General features: G+C 35.3%; 1 protein-coding gene across 1 annotated transcript in view; it reads right to left on the bottom strand.

The window, feature by feature from the left end:
- Positions 1 to 331: 331 nt before the first annotated feature.
- The window catches only part of piwil2 (piwi-like RNA-mediated gene silencing 2), a 30,602-nt gene continuing 12,312 nt past the window's right edge, over positions 332 to 18,621 (bottom strand). The window contains exons 9-23 of the mRNA XM_052596504.1: positions 17,114 to 17,194; positions 16,764 to 16,877; positions 15,730 to 15,918; positions 15,495 to 15,579; positions 13,281 to 13,370; positions 9,210 to 9,350; positions 7,390 to 7,503; positions 3,764 to 3,952; positions 3,491 to 3,592; positions 2,778 to 2,894; positions 2,102 to 2,190; positions 1,559 to 1,664; positions 1,125 to 1,378; positions 870 to 977; positions 332 to 677 (exon numbers count right to left, since the gene is read on the bottom strand). Coding sequence (XP_052452464.1) covers positions 521 to 677; positions 870 to 977; positions 1,125 to 1,378; positions 1,559 to 1,664; positions 2,102 to 2,190; positions 2,778 to 2,894; positions 3,491 to 3,592; positions 3,764 to 3,952; positions 7,390 to 7,503; positions 9,210 to 9,350; positions 13,281 to 13,370; positions 15,495 to 15,579; positions 15,730 to 15,918; positions 16,764 to 16,877; positions 17,114 to 17,194 — 1,936 coding nt within the window. The 3' untranslated portion in view covers positions 332 to 520. The remainder of the gene's footprint in view (positions 678 to 869; positions 978 to 1,124; positions 1,379 to 1,558; positions 1,665 to 2,101; positions 2,191 to 2,777; positions 2,895 to 3,490; positions 3,593 to 3,763; positions 3,953 to 7,389; positions 7,504 to 9,209; positions 9,351 to 13,280; positions 13,371 to 15,494; positions 15,580 to 15,729; positions 15,919 to 16,763; positions 16,878 to 17,113; positions 17,195 to 18,621) is intronic.

Here is an 18,621-nt window from a genome sequence, read left to right as displayed (position 1 = left end):
CTTATTCTTACCCAAAAATACAAAATGCAAGAAAGAGGTCAAACTGAACACAATCTTGCTTCTCAAGCGGTGTATTAATATATACACATATATATAATTATTTGATGCTTTTCCATTTTGCATTTACTTGTACTTTTACTTTCAATACTTAAGTACATTAAAGATGAAAAAAAAAATACTGTTCATACTTAAGTACAATAAATATTACATACTTTAATACTTTTACTCATGTAATATTCTAAAGTAATATTCTTCAATTACTACTACCAAAGTCATTTTCTGGTAAGATATTATTTCACACAATCATTGATGATACAGACACTATGGAAAATTTAAGTGTTACATGCATTTTATTTAGCAATGGTTCACAAGAACAAACAACTAAGAGTTACAGGGAAAAAAAGAACATTCTGCACAGTACTGTTTAAGAACAGCTATCAAAAAACAAACAAAACCAAGAACGAAAGACAGAGACTCGTATGTAATCTACCGTCTGGTCTAGATGCTGAACAGGTGTCATTTACAGAAAGAATAGTTTCTCTGAAAGCTGGATAGCAGGCTCTGAATGGAGGTACTGGCCAGACAGGAAGGCCAGTTTGTGGGCATACTTGCACGGTGCAGGAACACGTATCGTTCCTGGCCAGTTCCAGTAAAGGTGGCACATCTTGAAGGTCAACCTACGTTTATAATAAGTAAATAAATGATACATACTAATAATTGTTTTACTGGCATCTTTTACTAATTACTAAGAATGAAGGCAAGTATTGCTAATACTAATACTGAAGCCTCAGTTACCAATTTCTGTGGATAAAATAGGTATGTGTGTGTGTGTGTGTGCACGTGTGTTACAAGTTAAACCAATTTCTTACCTCTGTAAGTGGTCAGGGGTGAGGTTTGCTGTATTGTACACTGCTATGTAATGAGTGGGCAGGCCACAACCCTGACGAATGGAATGTGCCATTAGGTAGAAGTCCACCCTGAAGAGAAGAGAAACGTGTCAATTCATACAGTATACCACATTTTATTTTCTCCTGCTAATGCACTTGACTAGATCTCATTTCTTAAGCTGTTTGCAGAATCCTGGGCTGCACATGAAGCACAAGCCTTAGCTCTTTTAAACCAACCAATCTCTGTTTGTGACAGTGTGGTCCAGTACGGTTCCCGGCGAGGGTGTGCCAAAGTGCCCTGATCCACAGGAGTACAGGGTAGTGTTGATTCTTTTCTGCACCACGATGAAAGCCAGTTTAGGTTCATACTTCGGGATGGTCTCAAAGCATTTTAGAATCTGAGGGATCTCGTAAAGCTCCACAGTCTGCAGCTGTCCGTCTGACACGCCATCGCGATAGATGACAATCTTCTCAGGGAAGGTGTGGTTCACCTGTTTGTAAAAAGTAGGTAAAGTACCTATTAAAATCTATCTTCAACATTAAGGAGACTGAGTTACCTGAGACTGAGGTGGCTGTGCCACCTTGAAAAAGCTACAACCATCATTTAACATTTGTTGTAAAGCCTTTATTTTATCTGATTGAGATTAAAGTTTGTAGATATGCCTCATTACCTCGTAATATTTCTGCAGGGCAGCCAGCAGACAGACTCTGAAGCCATTGATTATCTCCTCGTGAGGCATTTGGAAAGTAACTCTGGAGTACCATTTGGTCAGCATGCTACATCGGGACGATAAACAGAGTTGGGTCTGAATCACAGATTTCTGCTGCATTTAAGCAGAACATGTTCATTTCTCCCGTATTAACATCTTGCTGTTCTCAGTAGCTTGACAAGTTTTTCAACAGTTTTAGAAACAATTATATTAGTAGACATCAACAACTACATAATACATAACAAAAAAAATGATAACAATACATTAATTCACCAAGGACACAACCTGATCAATATGGTTTTGTACGTTTATAATAATAAAAAAAAGAAAAAAAAGTTGTTCTTTTGAACTTTCTATTCATCAAAGAATCCTGAAAAAAGTACAATATTTTGAAGGATTTTAAATTGAATTTTTAACAATTACCATTTTTACTGTATTTTTGGATCAAATAAATGGTGAGCACAAGAGACTTCTGAACATTCATTTAGGCCGGTTTCAATATACCTGTTGAGACTAGCCACAAAGCCCATGACAGATCTGCTCTTCTTGCTTACGTCATGGTGAACATCCACCCCAACCACCATCAGGTATTTCTGTTCAAATGAAAACTACAGTGGTTAGAAGGTATCCCTTTAGTTAATGCAATTTGCTAATTTATTATTATTATTTATTAGCTGCAACAATCCAACATCAATACCATTCAACAGGAATAATGCATTCAGTTAACTTTTGCCTTTTTTCTTTATAACACATAACATCATATTTGATTTATTACAGGTTATTCTGTGCACAAATATAAGTTTGGAAACAAGTTAAGAAAAGACTTTTAATATTAATGACATTTAAATGTTCTACCACCAACTCAAGATTATTAATGAGTTTGTGGCTGTTGTTGTCAAGGCTTTTTAAATGTGGGGGAACAGAGCTTTATTTATACTCGATAAGAAAGTCCAAATGTGAATCTAGGAATAATTTGACCATCAATGTGTTAAAAAATAAAAGATACCATTTAACAGAAAATGGGTCACACAGCTATCATATATCAGTTCTCTTTGCGCAGTGACCTTGGTTCTTCCTGATACGCCATATTTACTTAAGCATTTTTTAATCAAGAGTGAAATACGATATGATAACTCCAGGGCCATCCGTGGGGAAAAAGGTCTGATTAGCACACACTCACCAAAGGAACATTTACCGTCCACAGCTCTCCTCCCAGTTTGCAGTTAATCTGCAGAAGGATCTTTTGAGCGATGCTGCGGAGCTTCTGCGGCTGGGAGATGGTCCGCACGTTAATGGCCTGGGAATAAGGGTCACAGATTCAGACATGATATGACATGTCCTATACGAATACAAGCTATTTGCCACAAACAGGCAAGGTCAAAACAGCTGAATAATTCCACTGACATGGGATTAAAAATTTATTAAAATGATGAAAATCTAAATTTCGGTACAAATGACTGTTGAAGGTGAAGGTGGTTCTGCCCTACATTACCTCTTGCTGTATATTCTGTCTCACATGGAAATTATCAACCATTATCAGATTTAAAGGTATTATCTTTCAGGGAAAACCACTTAAATAACTAACAATACCATTTTAAATGCTGAGGAAATTAACTTTTTACACTGACACTGAAGACAGGAGTAATAATACTGAAAAATCAGCATTGCATCAAATTAATTAATTGTATTTAAAAAAAATATTAAAATAGAAAAGAGTATTACACAATATTACTGCTTTTCAATCAAATTAATGTAGCGCTGGTAAGTAAAAGATACTTCTTCCAAAAACATTTCAAAAAATCTTACCAACCCCAAACCTTCGAATGGTAGTTTATATGTTACATAAACAGCAGCTGAACTATAAAATGCAAAGAAATTGTGTTTGAATGAAACCTGTGATGGTACGGGACTCTGGATGCAGCAGAGCTTTTTGATGGCGCTGTACAGGTCGTCTCTGTTTCCAGTCATGATGCACACGACCAGCTGCACACGAGGCTGAAAACCAGGAGAGAACATTCTATATACTATTGTATTTTGATAATACTCAATGTACTACAAAGCCAAAAGATCCATGGCTCATAGAGAGTAGCATGTTTTTAAGTAAACTTCTATGAACTCTTGTTTCGTTACAGTTTTTCCACATCTCTCTGTAGTTCATTTCCCCACCTCACTGGTGAGTTGAGAATGAATGCTCTTGATGAAGGTTTCAGTTCGATCATCTCTTAGCTCTACACGGATTGGCCGGTCGATTTTGATTCCCATTGGTCCGGCTACTCTTGTAAAAGTGGTCACCAGCTCCTCAGCCTGATCAGTTGCCCGTCGGGGATAGAAAACAGCCCAGCAGTTCAGAGGGACCTGACAGAGAAGAATCCGGAGACAGATAGATATAAAGAACTACAATAAGAGTCACATTTGTCACATTCAAAACATCCAAAGATATATATATTTTTTTTTTTTCAATATAATGATCCTCTTTTCAGTTCAGTCAGATACTAATTCTGTAGAGTCACTAAAATTAGATCATAAGAGACAAAAAGAACAAGTTCAAAAGGGTCAATTTGCACAGAAATAAGAATATACTGGTCCAGCTGTATTTTTTGATTAACTAAAATGAACCTGCTCCTAAAGGTAATTTTGCTCAGGAATCAGAATTCACTGCTCCAGCTGTACATTTCTGATTCAATAAAAAAAAAATCCAGCTCATAAGAGTCATTTTATTCAGAAACCAAAAGTTAATTGGTCGAGCTATAAGTTTCTGATTCACTGGATTTGGAATTGTGTGATGTCACGATTCTCCTCGATATGCCCCTTGCACTTATATTTATTAATGTCTGTCGATTAATCACAAGAGTGATACTGCTGTTAGGTAAAAAAAAAAATATTTATAAACTAACCTTGAGAAACATGTTATAAAAATCTGAAACTGCATTTAATCAGCATCATGATCTGTGATTAGTGTAGGGCTGGTTGTAAAATCAATAAAAATATGTGACGATTCAAGTCAGTTGAGTTGTTAACTGAATCGTGATACAGTTGGGGCTGGGGGTTTACATGAATGTATCTCAGAGGGGAACTGACTGTCTTCAGAAAAGTTTAAATGATCATTTATTTTTATCTTGCCTCTGTATAAAGCATAATCAAGTAGTACTCATAAGTGCAGCGCTGCTTTGTTTACAGCGGAAACCAAGGGAATGTTGTCTCGCTGCAGCTGTAGTATTCCTGCTGTTTATTCCTGTCAGTAGCACAAAAACCATCTGTTCTCTATACTGTGATTATTTTATTTACAGAAAGCGATCACAGATTTTTCTCTTTTATTTGTTGGAGCAGTCAATTCAAGACCAGCTTAAATCTATCAGTGATTTTATTATAATCAATGACAGTTTATTGTGTTCAATGAGGAGGATGTTTACATCGCGTTTTCACTGTGTTAGTTATGATGAATATATTTGTGAGATTGCAGAAATTGTGTTTCAGTTAGAAGATCATTGCATCGGGTGCTCAGCTGACATGACTATGTTCAGCTACAGTGCAGCATTACAACCAGAGCCTAGAACTAACTTTTTGCTACTCCTGCTAATGACCGGTGACATGATCAAATTAACCAGCCACATTTTTTTTTTTTTTTAATCGGCCATGAAACTCTTTTTCAAAAACAGGCATTTATTACTACTACAATGACTAAACATATTTACAATGTCATAATTTGTCCTGCTGGTGAATTTTCCCTACATTTTCCCTATTAATAATAGCCATTCAACATTACATTATAATTGATTTGAAATCCATTATTTTTAACATTTAATAGGCTCTGAAATATATAATAACTTTAAGTGATTTTAAAATTATCCTCACATTAACAATATTACATATGCATAAACTATATAGAATGTTATTTATTCAAGCTATAGAAGTTACTATAAAAGCAACTAGAACAGTCCAAGTTTTTTTTTTTTTTTTTTTTTTGATTTACAATAAATTACAGACTTCAGCAGGTTTCACTTTCAAACTCGATTACAAAAAATGAAAAATTTCTCTGCCTCAAAGCCTCTTTTAATTTATTTTAAATCTCACATCAGGTTCTTTAACAATGATTGTTTTAATGTGACACAAATCATTTACATCGCCCACAAAGCGGAAGGATTTGATTTGTTTTGTTTTGTTTTGAGGGCGCGGGCAAACGTAAAGAGAATGTTGTGGCGTGTGTCCATTGCAAGATAGAGCTGGCATACCACAACTAGGGCCCTATTATTTCCGCGATGCAGAAAACGCGGACGGAGTCGCAGAATCCAGTCATAAAAATTTAATTTACACGGAATTTGCAAAATTTTGAATGAATTAATCAAAAATAGGTCCTTGTACTTACATCAAATCATGATATGGACTAATATCTGTAAATATGAATCCTGCATGTTCTGCGTGTCTCTTTTAATGAATGGAGCAGAAGCGTGACTTCATTCATTACATACACGGAAGCACGCGTGATGCTCCGGTGATTTCAGCATCTGCTGTCTCACTAAATATGGACGTGAACACATGAACAACATCTACAGAACTGCTCTGAGAGTCACTTCATGAGCATTTGACCGTTTGATTTGAGTAAAACTAGCATCACATCACATACACAGAACTGTTAAGGTACGTCAACCCGTCAAAATAATAGTTTGGGTTAGTTTAAAGACAAGTATTTGCCAGAGATGTATTACTATTGTTCAACAGAATGTACATAGCCTACTACAAAAAAAAAAAAAAAATAAAATAAAAAAAATCTACCAATTTTTTTTTTTTTTTTTTTACATTTCTTTCATGTTTTTATTTTTAATAGTAAATCCCCTTTGTTTACCAAAAGGTTAAGTTTGCTTAATTTTCTATAATTAAATTATAAATTAAATTAATGTTTTATGTGTTTAATGTTTAATGTGCATCTCAGAAAATGCTTTATTTAAAACCCCAACTGAATGGCACTTAAATGCACTTAATTCATCTGTCAACTTTATTGTCATTGTTCACAGTACAAGTACAGACAGACAAACAATGGGTAATAATTAAATGTTTTTTTGTGATGTATTCTATGCATTTAAAAAATAAACATATTTTTTCTAAAAAAGGAAACTTAGTTGTTCATTTTAAGAGACCCAGGAGTCTTATTTTCTCTTGCATAATTAATATTGCACTTTAATTAAACAAAAACACATTTTATCCGATTAATCTTTGGAATTTTTGGTAGAATACTCGATTACTAAAATATTAGATAGCTACAGCCCTAGTTAAAACACATTAACAGTTTGAGAGAGTTCCACATGTCATGCTCATTTCATATGCAAAGATGTTAGCCAATCATAGCCGAGGGCATTTACAGTGAAGTCTCACAGCAGACATGACCTTCCAACAGAGCATTTAAATCAGAGGGCTAAATTAAGGATAGAAAATGACCTTTTTGTATCTAAATTATTACTGTTTCTGATGAAGCATATTAAGATCATAAGTGCACCTCAGGAAACATGATAAAATCGTTTTAAAATGCATTTCATGACCTCTTTAATACCTATGTGTGATGTGACTCAAACAAAATGTGTGAATTCAACCCACACATTTCTTTCACACAAGCCAAACAAGACCATTCTCTTTCTCGTGGTGTGAGACCTCCAGCCTTTGAAAATATGCAGGTTCTGCAGTCCACCTCCTCTGATCATTCTGACATGTGCCCACTGCACGTGCGCACTCCACCACAAAGCAATGACTCACAGTGATTTTGTTCAAACACCCTGCGGAGATCTCTGATTGTACTGACTCACAGTGCTGATGGAGGGGTCTCGAACCACCTCTCTGGACCAGTCTACTGACGGAGAGGTGACAAAAGATGCAGAATGCAAGCAGATGGTCTCGCTGGGCAGAGTTCTTCCTTGAGTCTGTATAGAAACAAAATGTTTTAGTAATCCAAGTAATCTACAAATGTACCAATGGATCAAGGTGAACAAAAAAGACTGTAGGCAAAAAAACAACAATACAGTTTATAATTATTTAAAAGGGTGAACAACAAATCCAGTTACCAGTAGGTGTCAACATTAGTGATTCTTCAAAACTAGTTGTATTTTATAAAATGAAGATATTTTTTTTTCAAACCTTATATTTTACAATGACAGGTTTTAAAGATACATGAACATATCTGCACATTACAATAATGCTTGAATTCACTCGTTTCCATTTTTTTCTCTCGGCTTTCTATTTAGATTAAGAGATCCATAAAGGCATATTTGGTTACACTTTATTTTGATAGTCCAATTTAGACATTCTATGAAGTAACTTTGCAACATGTCAACTAACTCTCACTAGAGCATTTGTAGACTGCTCATATTTCTTTATTAAATAATTTTAATTTGATTACCCTACTTCTAAAGCATAATTTAACCAATACATAATGTTACTCGAAATAAAACACTTTTGAATCAATCAATGTTCTCCATTTATTCCTCTTCACTACACTCCGTCACAACGCACATTCAACAACCACCCCCCACAGCACGGAACTTCATAATAAGAGTCCCTTTTTAGTTTCGATAAACTGGCATGTGAAATACTAAACAATTTTCAGCATAGAGGTATAATGTGCGTTAACACATTTTATAATGTCTTAAACTTAACACATAATATTCACATATGCAATTCATAAGGGACATTACTGTATTAGACCTACAGTAACAGCATAAAACACTATTTAAACCTATAACATTTTATATAAGATTGACCTATTTTATCTCACAATTCTGACTTTTTCTTGCAAATTGGGAGTTTGTTCATTCTGAGGGAAAAAATCCAGAAATCTGGGATATAAACTCAGATTCTGAGCCGAAGAAAAATAAATAAATATAGAGATTGACAAGTTGATTTTTTTTTACATCAAAAATGTAAGATATAATCATGGAACTGCAAGAAAAAAGTCAGAATTTTTAAATATAAACTCCTTTTAAATTACCTTTTTTAATTATTTTATTCCATGGATTCCATAGAACTCTACTTTAAAATGGTAATTTTCTGGCACCAAATAGGCTCCGCCCACAAACATAAATTGGTCTATACTACCATTCAAAAGTTTGGTGTCAGTAAGATGTTTTATTCTTTTCAAAGAAATTAACACTTGTCAAAAGTGACTGTAAATACATTTATAATATAACAAAATATTACTATTTCAAACAATTACTGTTCTTCTAAACCTTAACAAAAATATTAAGCAGCACAACTGTGTTCAACGTACAAAATAAAGGATGATGTGACACTGAAGACTGGAGTAATGGCTTCTTAAAATTCAAATTCGTAATCACAGGAATATATTACATTTTCAAATATAATGAAATAGAAAACAGCTTTTTGAAATTTTTATATTTCACAGTCAATTAAATACAGCCTGGATGAGCTTCTTTTATGACTTCAACCCCATCTACAGTAATGTAGATACATATATGGAATGATGCAACTTAATAGGAGCTATTCATGTATAATGTTGAACATGAACATATTTCTGGTTTGGTATAGTTGGAGGACCTGATGGAGCAGTGGATGCATCTAAGACACAAAAAAGTCCTACACTCTCAATTTAGATGTGTGTTTCCATTCTCACCACTAGAATCTCTTGGCTGATGCTGAGGCCCCAGCGGTCCAGCTCTGACACAGCTTCATTATTGCTGTTGATGTTGTGCAGCAGTTGTTTGAGACTCTGAGTGTGTTGCTCGGCTCCCACATTGATGTGCATGGTCAGATCCTGAAACACAAGACGAACAGGTTGAAATAACCCTGAACAGTAGAAGTTTATTTTAAATCTATTTTAAATTTTACAGATTCCAATAGTTAGGCAGGACCACACTGGTCGATACGTTTAATCAGCTGAAAGTTTTTAAAATGGATACTGAACAAAAACTAAAATAGTGATTCACTATTAAAAAACAAACAAACAAAAAAAAACCTGGACCTGAACCATACTTTGTAAATGTATAAAAATACTAATATTAGTTATATACTGATCATTAAAGTCATAGTTCATTAACTAATGTTATCAGAACCAACTTTAACATTTTAAAATGTATTAGTACATTTTGTAAATAAATGAAACACGGAACAATACAACTTCTTCAACTTTTATCAACCTTGGCCGAATGAACATATCGATAGCTTTCTCATGTCACAGCTTTAAATCTGCAATTTCGCTGGCTAACAAATGCATTAATGTGACCATCTGGATATAAATTAATGCAAAATAGATGTAAACATTTGTTATATTAAACATATGGGTCAGACTTTGGTCATATTGTTTTAAGTACTAATAGGTGCACTAAGCGATTTCTGCCCAACAATGTTGATATTTGAAAGCACTAAAACAAATACGCCCAAACCCTAACTGGACCTTGCCCTTATTTTGTTAACCTGCCCCAAATGTACACAACCCTGGCAGCAACAATGGTGGATCTGCCTTGCCTGCCGGACACACCGTATTCAAGCAAAAGCCAACACAGAAAAGTTGTGGAAAAAGCTAAATCAATGTAACTCACCTATCAAGAAGAAACAAAGCATTTTCTGCATTCGATTCCTTTCGCTCCTTGAGTTCTCTCCACCGCTGGAAAACTGCACTAATATTTACACGTTCCTACCATTTGCCTGATTGTAACCCTTTTTTTTTGCCATCTATAGTAATCAGTTAATGTCCATATACTGTGCACTCATTGAGTTCTCTCTTCTCCCAATCATTTCTAGACACGCCCCTTTCTGATAATTGGCTGCGAGTCTATTTTTGGACCCGGTCTGACACAGTGGTCAAAAGCGTTTTCCAAAATCGCTTAGTGCACCTTTAATGTTCGCTTTTATGTGCTTCTGCCTGAAATAAATTTATGCTAGCTAACTGTATGATTCCATTACCTTGAACTTGGACATTCACAATCACATAACGCATACAAATGATTAAAATGTTAGCTAAGCACTATAAATAAATGACATTCACAGAGCAGTATGGAGTGAAATGATTTCCACAGACATATATGTATTTAGGTTGATTTTGAGGTGCATTACCCTCAAAAATAAAAAGTAATCCACTGCGTCCTCAGTGGCTCAGATGTTGGGAGAAAATGAAGACTCTTATGTTTAGTCTAACATCCAAACACAAACCACTGGGAGTGCTTACTAGACAATGTTGACATTACAGCTTCTCGAGCATGGAGAAAATGAAGGACAGCACACAACCAAACAACTTGCTGAGGGAGGAAACCACGATAATGCATGACTGTCAGTCAACAGCAGTGGGTGGGGCCTAAACATTGTGACGTCACAATGCTAGGAGATTAAAATGGCATGTCTACCGAGACTTTGGTTTAATGGGAATTAAAAAATAAGGAGTGGGTGGATTTTTATCATTGTAGGGTGGCTGTGTTCACAAACACCATGTAAAAGTGGATTAATATGTGCCCTTTAATATTATAAAAACTTTGAGCATATTTTAAGTGTTTGTATTCAAATCACCAAATTTCAACCTTCCATATTATTGGCCTTCAGGTAGGCCTATATTTTACAGCATTAGTTGAGAGATTTTTATTCTATGAGAACATTTGCCATTTCATATCCAAAATAATTGATATTAAATCAAATCAAAATCGGAATTTAATCGAATCTCAAACTTGTGAAGGAAGACTGAATTGAATTGTGAAATTATTGTCAAAACCCAGCCCTATACTTATCTGATTAATGACGAGCAGACATCTGTGAGAAATAACAACACAAAGACAAAAGAACTGATAAAAATGAGCTGTTATTGGAGCAATAGTCATGTGGGCAGTGCTGTGTCATAAACCATAGCTGTGCACTTATTCGTTCATTAATAACATCATCATCGACTTGTCGACATCTACTTGACTTTCATCAGATAAATAGACTTAAAAAAAACCTTCTTTAAAAAAGTCCTCGAACCCCTAATTATTTTACATTCACATCTAAAGTGTCCTGCTCTGTGCAGCGCACAATGTCACGTGTTTTTACTGATTACCGATAGTTCCGGCCGTCAACTATTGGTGCCGATTAATTGGCAAAACCAATCAATCGGTCAACACCTACTGAACATTTTCAAAAATAAAGAGTTTATCCACCGGACTCTATTTGAGACTGGTTTGACTGGAAACTATTCGTATAGGGCTGCAACTAACGATTATTTTGATAATCGATTAATCTGTCGATTATTTTTACGATTAATCGATTAATCGGTTTATGTACTTATATTTTTGTTTTTTCCCCAAGTAAATTATTAATAAAGGGTCTTTATCATTCAGCATAGATTTTTAAGAGATTTTAACCATTTTGCATTGTCATATCCTCATCAAAAATATACCTGGAGTTGTTTTATTATGTTAGTAATCCTTTGTCGTACTCTTCTGCAATCAAAACACTGACCCATACTCTAGCAAAATTCACAAGGAGATTTCAAATATTGTTTTCACCATGGCAGTCCTTAGAGCTCCTAAAGTAGTTTAACATCCCAAACAAAGCTTAAGGAATCTTTGAGAACATATTTTCACGAAGTATAAGGATAAAACAGAATAAAATTGCAGTGCATTGTATTTTATTATTTACTGGGAAAAAGCTTTATAGCTTATGCTGTGAAATTGTAAACAATCCTTCGAAAAAAAGTGCCAATGGCATGAAACCTGAATGGAACTCACAATTTAAAGTAAAATCCATCAGAAGGTTGTCCAGAAAAAAAAAAAATTGGGACACACACAAAAAACCTGCTGTGTGAAAAAGAGCAGTGAATACTTAGAAAATAAGTGCATTTTAAATATACTCAAACATTTACCTCTCTCATTCAGTCATAATTAGGCTGCAAGTCTGAATTATGAACTGGTAAACGACAAACTGATCACATAACATGTTTGTAAAGCTTTAAATGTTAACTGTTAAAAAGCAATGTTATCAGCTTTTACGACTAAACTTTTGCAAACAACCTTGTACTGGAGAATCTGCACAAATAAAATTCTTAGGGGCCGTTCACATATCGCACCTAAAAACGCGTGGAAAACGCTAGTCGCGCCGCTTTCTCCTTCTTTCCAAAGCGCTCGGGCAGAAGCGCCCCTGAGGCGTCTGCCTTTGCTAAGCAACCATGACGTGCCCTCTCCATGAAGACCCGGAAATTTCAGCAAAGGATAAATGGATGCGGTGTGGACGCGCCTGGAAAAACGGGCGCATCGCACCGCGTGCATGTCGCGACCGCGTCGCTTCCATTATGAGAGTGCATACTGCGCGCCTACATAGGAAATAACGAACTTGAGCACGCAAAAGACACGATATGTGAACGGCCCCTTAAACAGTTCAGTAGTGCAGAGTTTACAGGTTACTCTTCATTTTGAAGGCTCAAAGTAAAGTACTCCCACTTCCCGCTGAATGCTGCAGAGACGCTGTTCGGGAAGCACGTGACATAAAACGAGGCCAGCTATTGGCTATTCGCTACTTCACCTGCTGTACTGGCTGAGTAAAACCTCCAGTGGCTCATTACTGCCACACTTTGGTCACTGCAGATTTGAAATATGCACGAAATGAGCCGCTTATGGCAAATAAAATTTATTTAGCGACGAATCGATTACTAAATTAGTTGACAACTATTTTAATAATCGATTTTAATCGATTAAATCGATTCGTTGTTTCAGCTCTATATTCGTACCTTCATGGCTTTGAAGTCTTTTCTCATTTTCTCAGGGATGCCGGTCATGAAGGAGAGTTCAGGCAGGAGCAGGATTTCACCGGTTATAACCTGTCATGAAACAGATCAAATTCACATCTTTGGATCTTGTAAATTTATATAAAAAAAATTAATTAATTAAAAATTGACACAGGGCATTCATTTCATCACATACTGGACAAAATTCCCAGTGACAACCCTAAAACAACATATGGAACTACCAAATTTTGCTACAAGTTTGATTGCATCATATATTAATGGCTATTAATATTTTCATCATCTTTTTGATTACGTCTTTAATTGATTTTTCTGTACATTTCTGCAATATGTACATAAACTGACAGTCACTACTGATAAGCTACTACTAAATATTGTAGAAACATAATTTTCTGTAAAGTTTTGTATTGCAAAAAGCACTACATAAACTTGAACTGAAAAATAATGGCCTTGTCATAAAGAAAAAGCTCTCCACATTCGCCACCAAAATAAGCATTTAAGGAACAAAGTCACAACAAAGTTTTTAATGTATTTGAAAGAAGTCTCTCAAAGGCTGCATTTATTTAAAGGGGTCATATGATGCGATTTCATGTTTTACTTTATCTTGCTGTTCGTGCATACAGAAGATCCATTCAGTCGCAAAGATTCAAGTCTCAAACCCAAAGATATATTCTTTATAAAAGTAAACGCTCATCCACGCCTTTCTAAAATGCCTCGTTCAAACACGTCCCCACATATCTACGTCACTGTGTGGGAAGATTTTCATAACCCAAATGTATATGCAAAGAAAGACATTTTATTCTCGCAGTAGTATTGTTGCCTCTGCTGCGTGTTTCATTGCGATAGCTGAACTACTTTGTTTTGCTTTTCAAAAGACAACTAGAAATCAGTGGTTAAGTGGGTAATTTATATGGGTAGACGGTTGGTGGAGTCCATACATTTGGTGATTGGTGTGCGTCTTGACGTTAGAAATGTCTCAAAATCCACAAATACGCACAGCAAACCACAAATGCACAGCGAGCTATCCAAAAATGTGTAAAGCGATCTACAAATGCACAGGACGCAATTCACAAATTGCAATTTTTATTTCCAAGTAAAACATTTTTATTTGTGAATTAAATTCATGTTTGTGAAACTAAGATTTATTTATGGATCTCATTCTATTTATTTTGTTCATTTGTTTGTTTTTTGTTAATCGCTTTACATCTATTTGTGAATCATAACAATAATGCAACAATTTTACCCCCATATTATTTACAACACTGTTACAGAAACAGTACAACCCAAATATTAGTGTGTGCAGTGCATTTTACAGAGAAAAGTTTCCTGAACCTGGTAAGGGGCGTAACATTTCCGTCACACGCTTGAGGAATTCAGCCAATCACAACGCACTAGATAGCTGGCCAATCAGAGCACACCGCGCTTTTCAGAACGATGAGCTTTTTAAAAATTTACGCATTTCGGAAAGACAGGGCATAGATGAGTAACAGTAATGTACAGTATGTGGAAAATAATGTGTTATTTTTTATTTTTTTTACCTTAAACCGAGTAAACACATTGCATTAAACCAAACACACAAAAAAATTTGTTTTCTTTAGCAATGTCATATGCCCCCTTTAATCAAATACAGTAAAACAGAAATATTGTGAACTACTATTACATCTAAACATACATACATACACACACACATCTTATTATTAGCAATATTAAAAGCAATTGTGCTGCTTAATATTTTTGTGGAAATATTTTCAGGATTTTTTGATGAAACGCAAATACAAAAGAACACCATTCTTTTGGAACACAAATCTTTTGTAACAGATATATTTACTGTGACTTTTGAGCAATTTAAATGTTGAAAAAACTAATATTTTCTTTTTTTTATTAAACATTACTTAATTTTATTTGGCAGTGTATATGACTTGTACATTTTCTTAATTCTCCTGTCATCCAGATAAATAGTTAAATGCAGACACTGACTACTATTTTAGGACAAATAAACTACTGTTACAGCACAGTACCCAATGACCCCACTAGATGACAGCACGGAGTGTGAATTCAATCAAGCTCATTCTATTCAAACCACCACAGACTGACATGCAGCTGTCACTGTCATTTCTAAAGCTTTTTAATAACTCGCAACATAAGCTAACAGAACAGTAACACCATCCATTCCAGAAATCCTGATAAGCATTATTTCACCTTTCCTCCTGGTTTGGACCTCTCTTTTGGACGATGAATGAGCAGTGGTTGGTCCAGTTCCTTTATAGTAATGCCATAGTTTTTTCTGTGCATATGAAAAGGCAATTAGACATTTACAAAAATTGTCATTTGCATCATAATCCAATTATGTAAGTTACGGCCCAGCTTTTTTATGCCTTTTACATGGATTCAGGTTTTAAATCAGAGAAGTGGGTTTTCCACATAGCAGATGAACCTGTAGTAATCAACAAAGGTGGTCACGGTTCCATCAGCCAAGGTGAAAGTGTCTTTGGGAGACTTGGACCACTCAATGTCATCAATACGGTAAGTGCGGTTATTATAGCGTGTGATGACGATTGAACCGACAAACTCCTTTGTACATACGTCCTGAAAACTCTCACGACTTCCTTGGTAAATCAGGTTCCTAAAACAAACAAATTTTAGTTCAGGGTTAAGCAAATGCCATCTCTGCACTGAGATTATAGCGTAAATTTTAGTCTAAACTTTAGCATGCATTTAAAATATATTATACAGATGAGTTCCGATCCAAAACCTAGTGAGCTGCATTGCTGTCAACACACTAACAACAATTAAATCATTAGAGATCAGACAGTCTCTGAGCTCCTGGTTTTTAGTAGGTGTTTCTCTGTATGAGATGATGCTGTCTGCATTTCCAATCCTAGTCGCAGCATAATGCTTTTTATTTTCATTATAATGAAATTTTGGCACATCACCAATGGTCTCTGACACTTATGTCAACAGAAATGTCCAACTCTCACCGAAAATTAAAATACATGTTACGGAAGCATCTTTAACTTCATATGCAGGCCAATGTATTATTAGTTTAATTAAATTAAATTATTTTTGACGCCTTGTCGGCACCAAATGCGACCTGATGGCAAAACAGAGCTAATAAAGACTCCAATGACATACAACAAACAAATACATTTTGAAAGAACTGTTAGAAAAACCATATAATATTTCAACCCAGTGTATTAGGGAAATCATGTATTACTTGAAGAAGCGCATAGCATACATAAAGTTTGGGCATAAATACATAAAGAAATAATACATTTATCTCTTTTAATAACCTATAAAATAAACAAACACACACACACACATACACATATATATTCCTTTTTTTCTAGATCAGCAACTAGATCAGCAACTAGATTTTGGAACACTCATTTTAAGTGGAATGAAGCATGCAATTGACAAAATGGCAATGACTTATGTCAGAATGATTGATTGCACTGATCAAAAACTCACATGACATCCAACACAGAGTCGTTTCGCAGCACCTTATGCGAGACATCTACAATGAGGTAGAGGCCACCATCGGTGTGCTTAATACTGGTGGAGTACCCAGGCCACACCTGAAGCCTGATGGACACGAATTCACAAACACAAAAAAAAAATCACAAGGATCCTCAACAGAGAATCATCATGCAAACCATAATTACAAGAGGTGCTGAAATGGTTCAAATGTGTCTGGTAATCATAGGTCAGGTGGGAAAATACAGAATCTTAACTGTAGATTTATTCAGTGTGAAACCTATGTGGAGTACAGCAATTTTGGTTGGATTGCAATCACAAACAATCAGGTCAATGCAAAATACCTGTGTTTGCCGAGAACCACAACAGCATTGGGGTCGTAATGGTTTCTGCCCACCAGCTTCAGCCCCAGTAATTTCATCACTCTAGAGCAGAGAGAAAAAATGAGAGGAAAGCAGCAGGAATGTCAAGAGATGTCAGAGCTGACTGTCAACAAGCCATTATAGCTCAGTCTCATATGCACAGAAAAAGTGGAGCAATACTCCACAGGGCTCAACAATACAGCCTGTTTCACACCGCACACTCATGTGGTGCACATGTGAACAATTTAACTACAAGAGCAGTGTTTTTAAACTCGCCGTTTACCAATACCTTACCAAATATTTGCTTTAATAATGGCAATAAATTATCAAATGCTTATTAGTAGTCAGCCATTGAGCTATATAACAAATTGACTGTGATGAAATCTAATTTAAATGAAGAGGGAGATCACACTGAAATGGCTATTAAAGGAATATTTTGGTGTCAGTACAAGTTCATTAAAAGCATGCATAAAATCCAGTTTTGTTATTGTTAACTAAAAATGTTTATGGAAACTGAGCTCAAATCAAATAGAAATCTTGAATGAAAAACTTGAGAAATGTGCCTTGCCAATTAAAACCCATTAAGCTTAAGCGCAAGTAGTAAAATTACTAAAACACAAATAGTTATATTAAAATGCAAAAACTAAACAACTTAAAACTTTACAGCTCAAATAATAGAAGAGTTCTCATCATAGAAGAGGTCTCATTAATTTTCTATTCTAAATAAACCGCTTTTTGCCTTTTGAAGTCCAAATTTATTTTTGTGGTAATCAACATGCTGTCACATATGCTGTCGAATCGGTTTAACTTGTATTGAACCTATAATATTGCTTTGACACAGAATGGAACACACAGTCTTCATTCCTCTTTGGGTTGTTATGTCACATGGCCCATAATCCAATTACACTTATTTAATTTTCTAAAATTGCTTGATGACCCCATCTCCGTGGAGTGGAGGGAAATGGAGTGAAGCAGTCACAGCTGAGCAGACTCTCAGGATCATGTTTTCACTCCTGGCTATCAAGAACAAACAGGGTGTTCAGTCCCCACCGAGACTGCAGCTAATTGTAGATTTCAAACATGGTTGACTTCAGACAGGCCTAGTGCTGAGACTCCAGGATATCACACGAGGGAATCTTCTGAGTGATATGACTGCTACGGGTTTTGTCTTACAAGAGAGGGAAGAACTATGTGTCTGTCTGTAACAGAGATGGAAGAATTATGCCAAGTGAAAACACTGGGAGATGTTACATTCTCTCTGAGGCCGGGTTAGTCAGAGTTTATGTTTTTTAACGTTATTTATTCTTTGTTTTTTTATTTCATTTAAGATTTAATGGTGCATGTCTATGATATTTTTCAAAATTACTACTTTTTTTAATTTATTTAGTTTGGTAGTAAGTTTAGTTAATTTCAGCATCCCTTATAACACCACTACACATAGTATGACACTACACTTTATCAGAAACTTTTCACATTATTATTTCACATTA

This window comes from Carassius gibelio, chromosome A5 (genome assembly GCF_023724105.1).
Source record: "Carassius gibelio isolate Cgi1373 ecotype wild population from Czech Republic chromosome A5, carGib1.2-hapl.c, whole genome shotgun sequence".
NCBI classification, from domain to species: Eukaryota; Metazoa; Chordata; class Actinopteri; order Cypriniformes; family Cyprinidae; genus Carassius; species Carassius gibelio.
The sequence above is the reverse complement of the archived record's forward strand: the minus strand, read 5'-3'. Positions and strand labels throughout refer to the sequence as shown.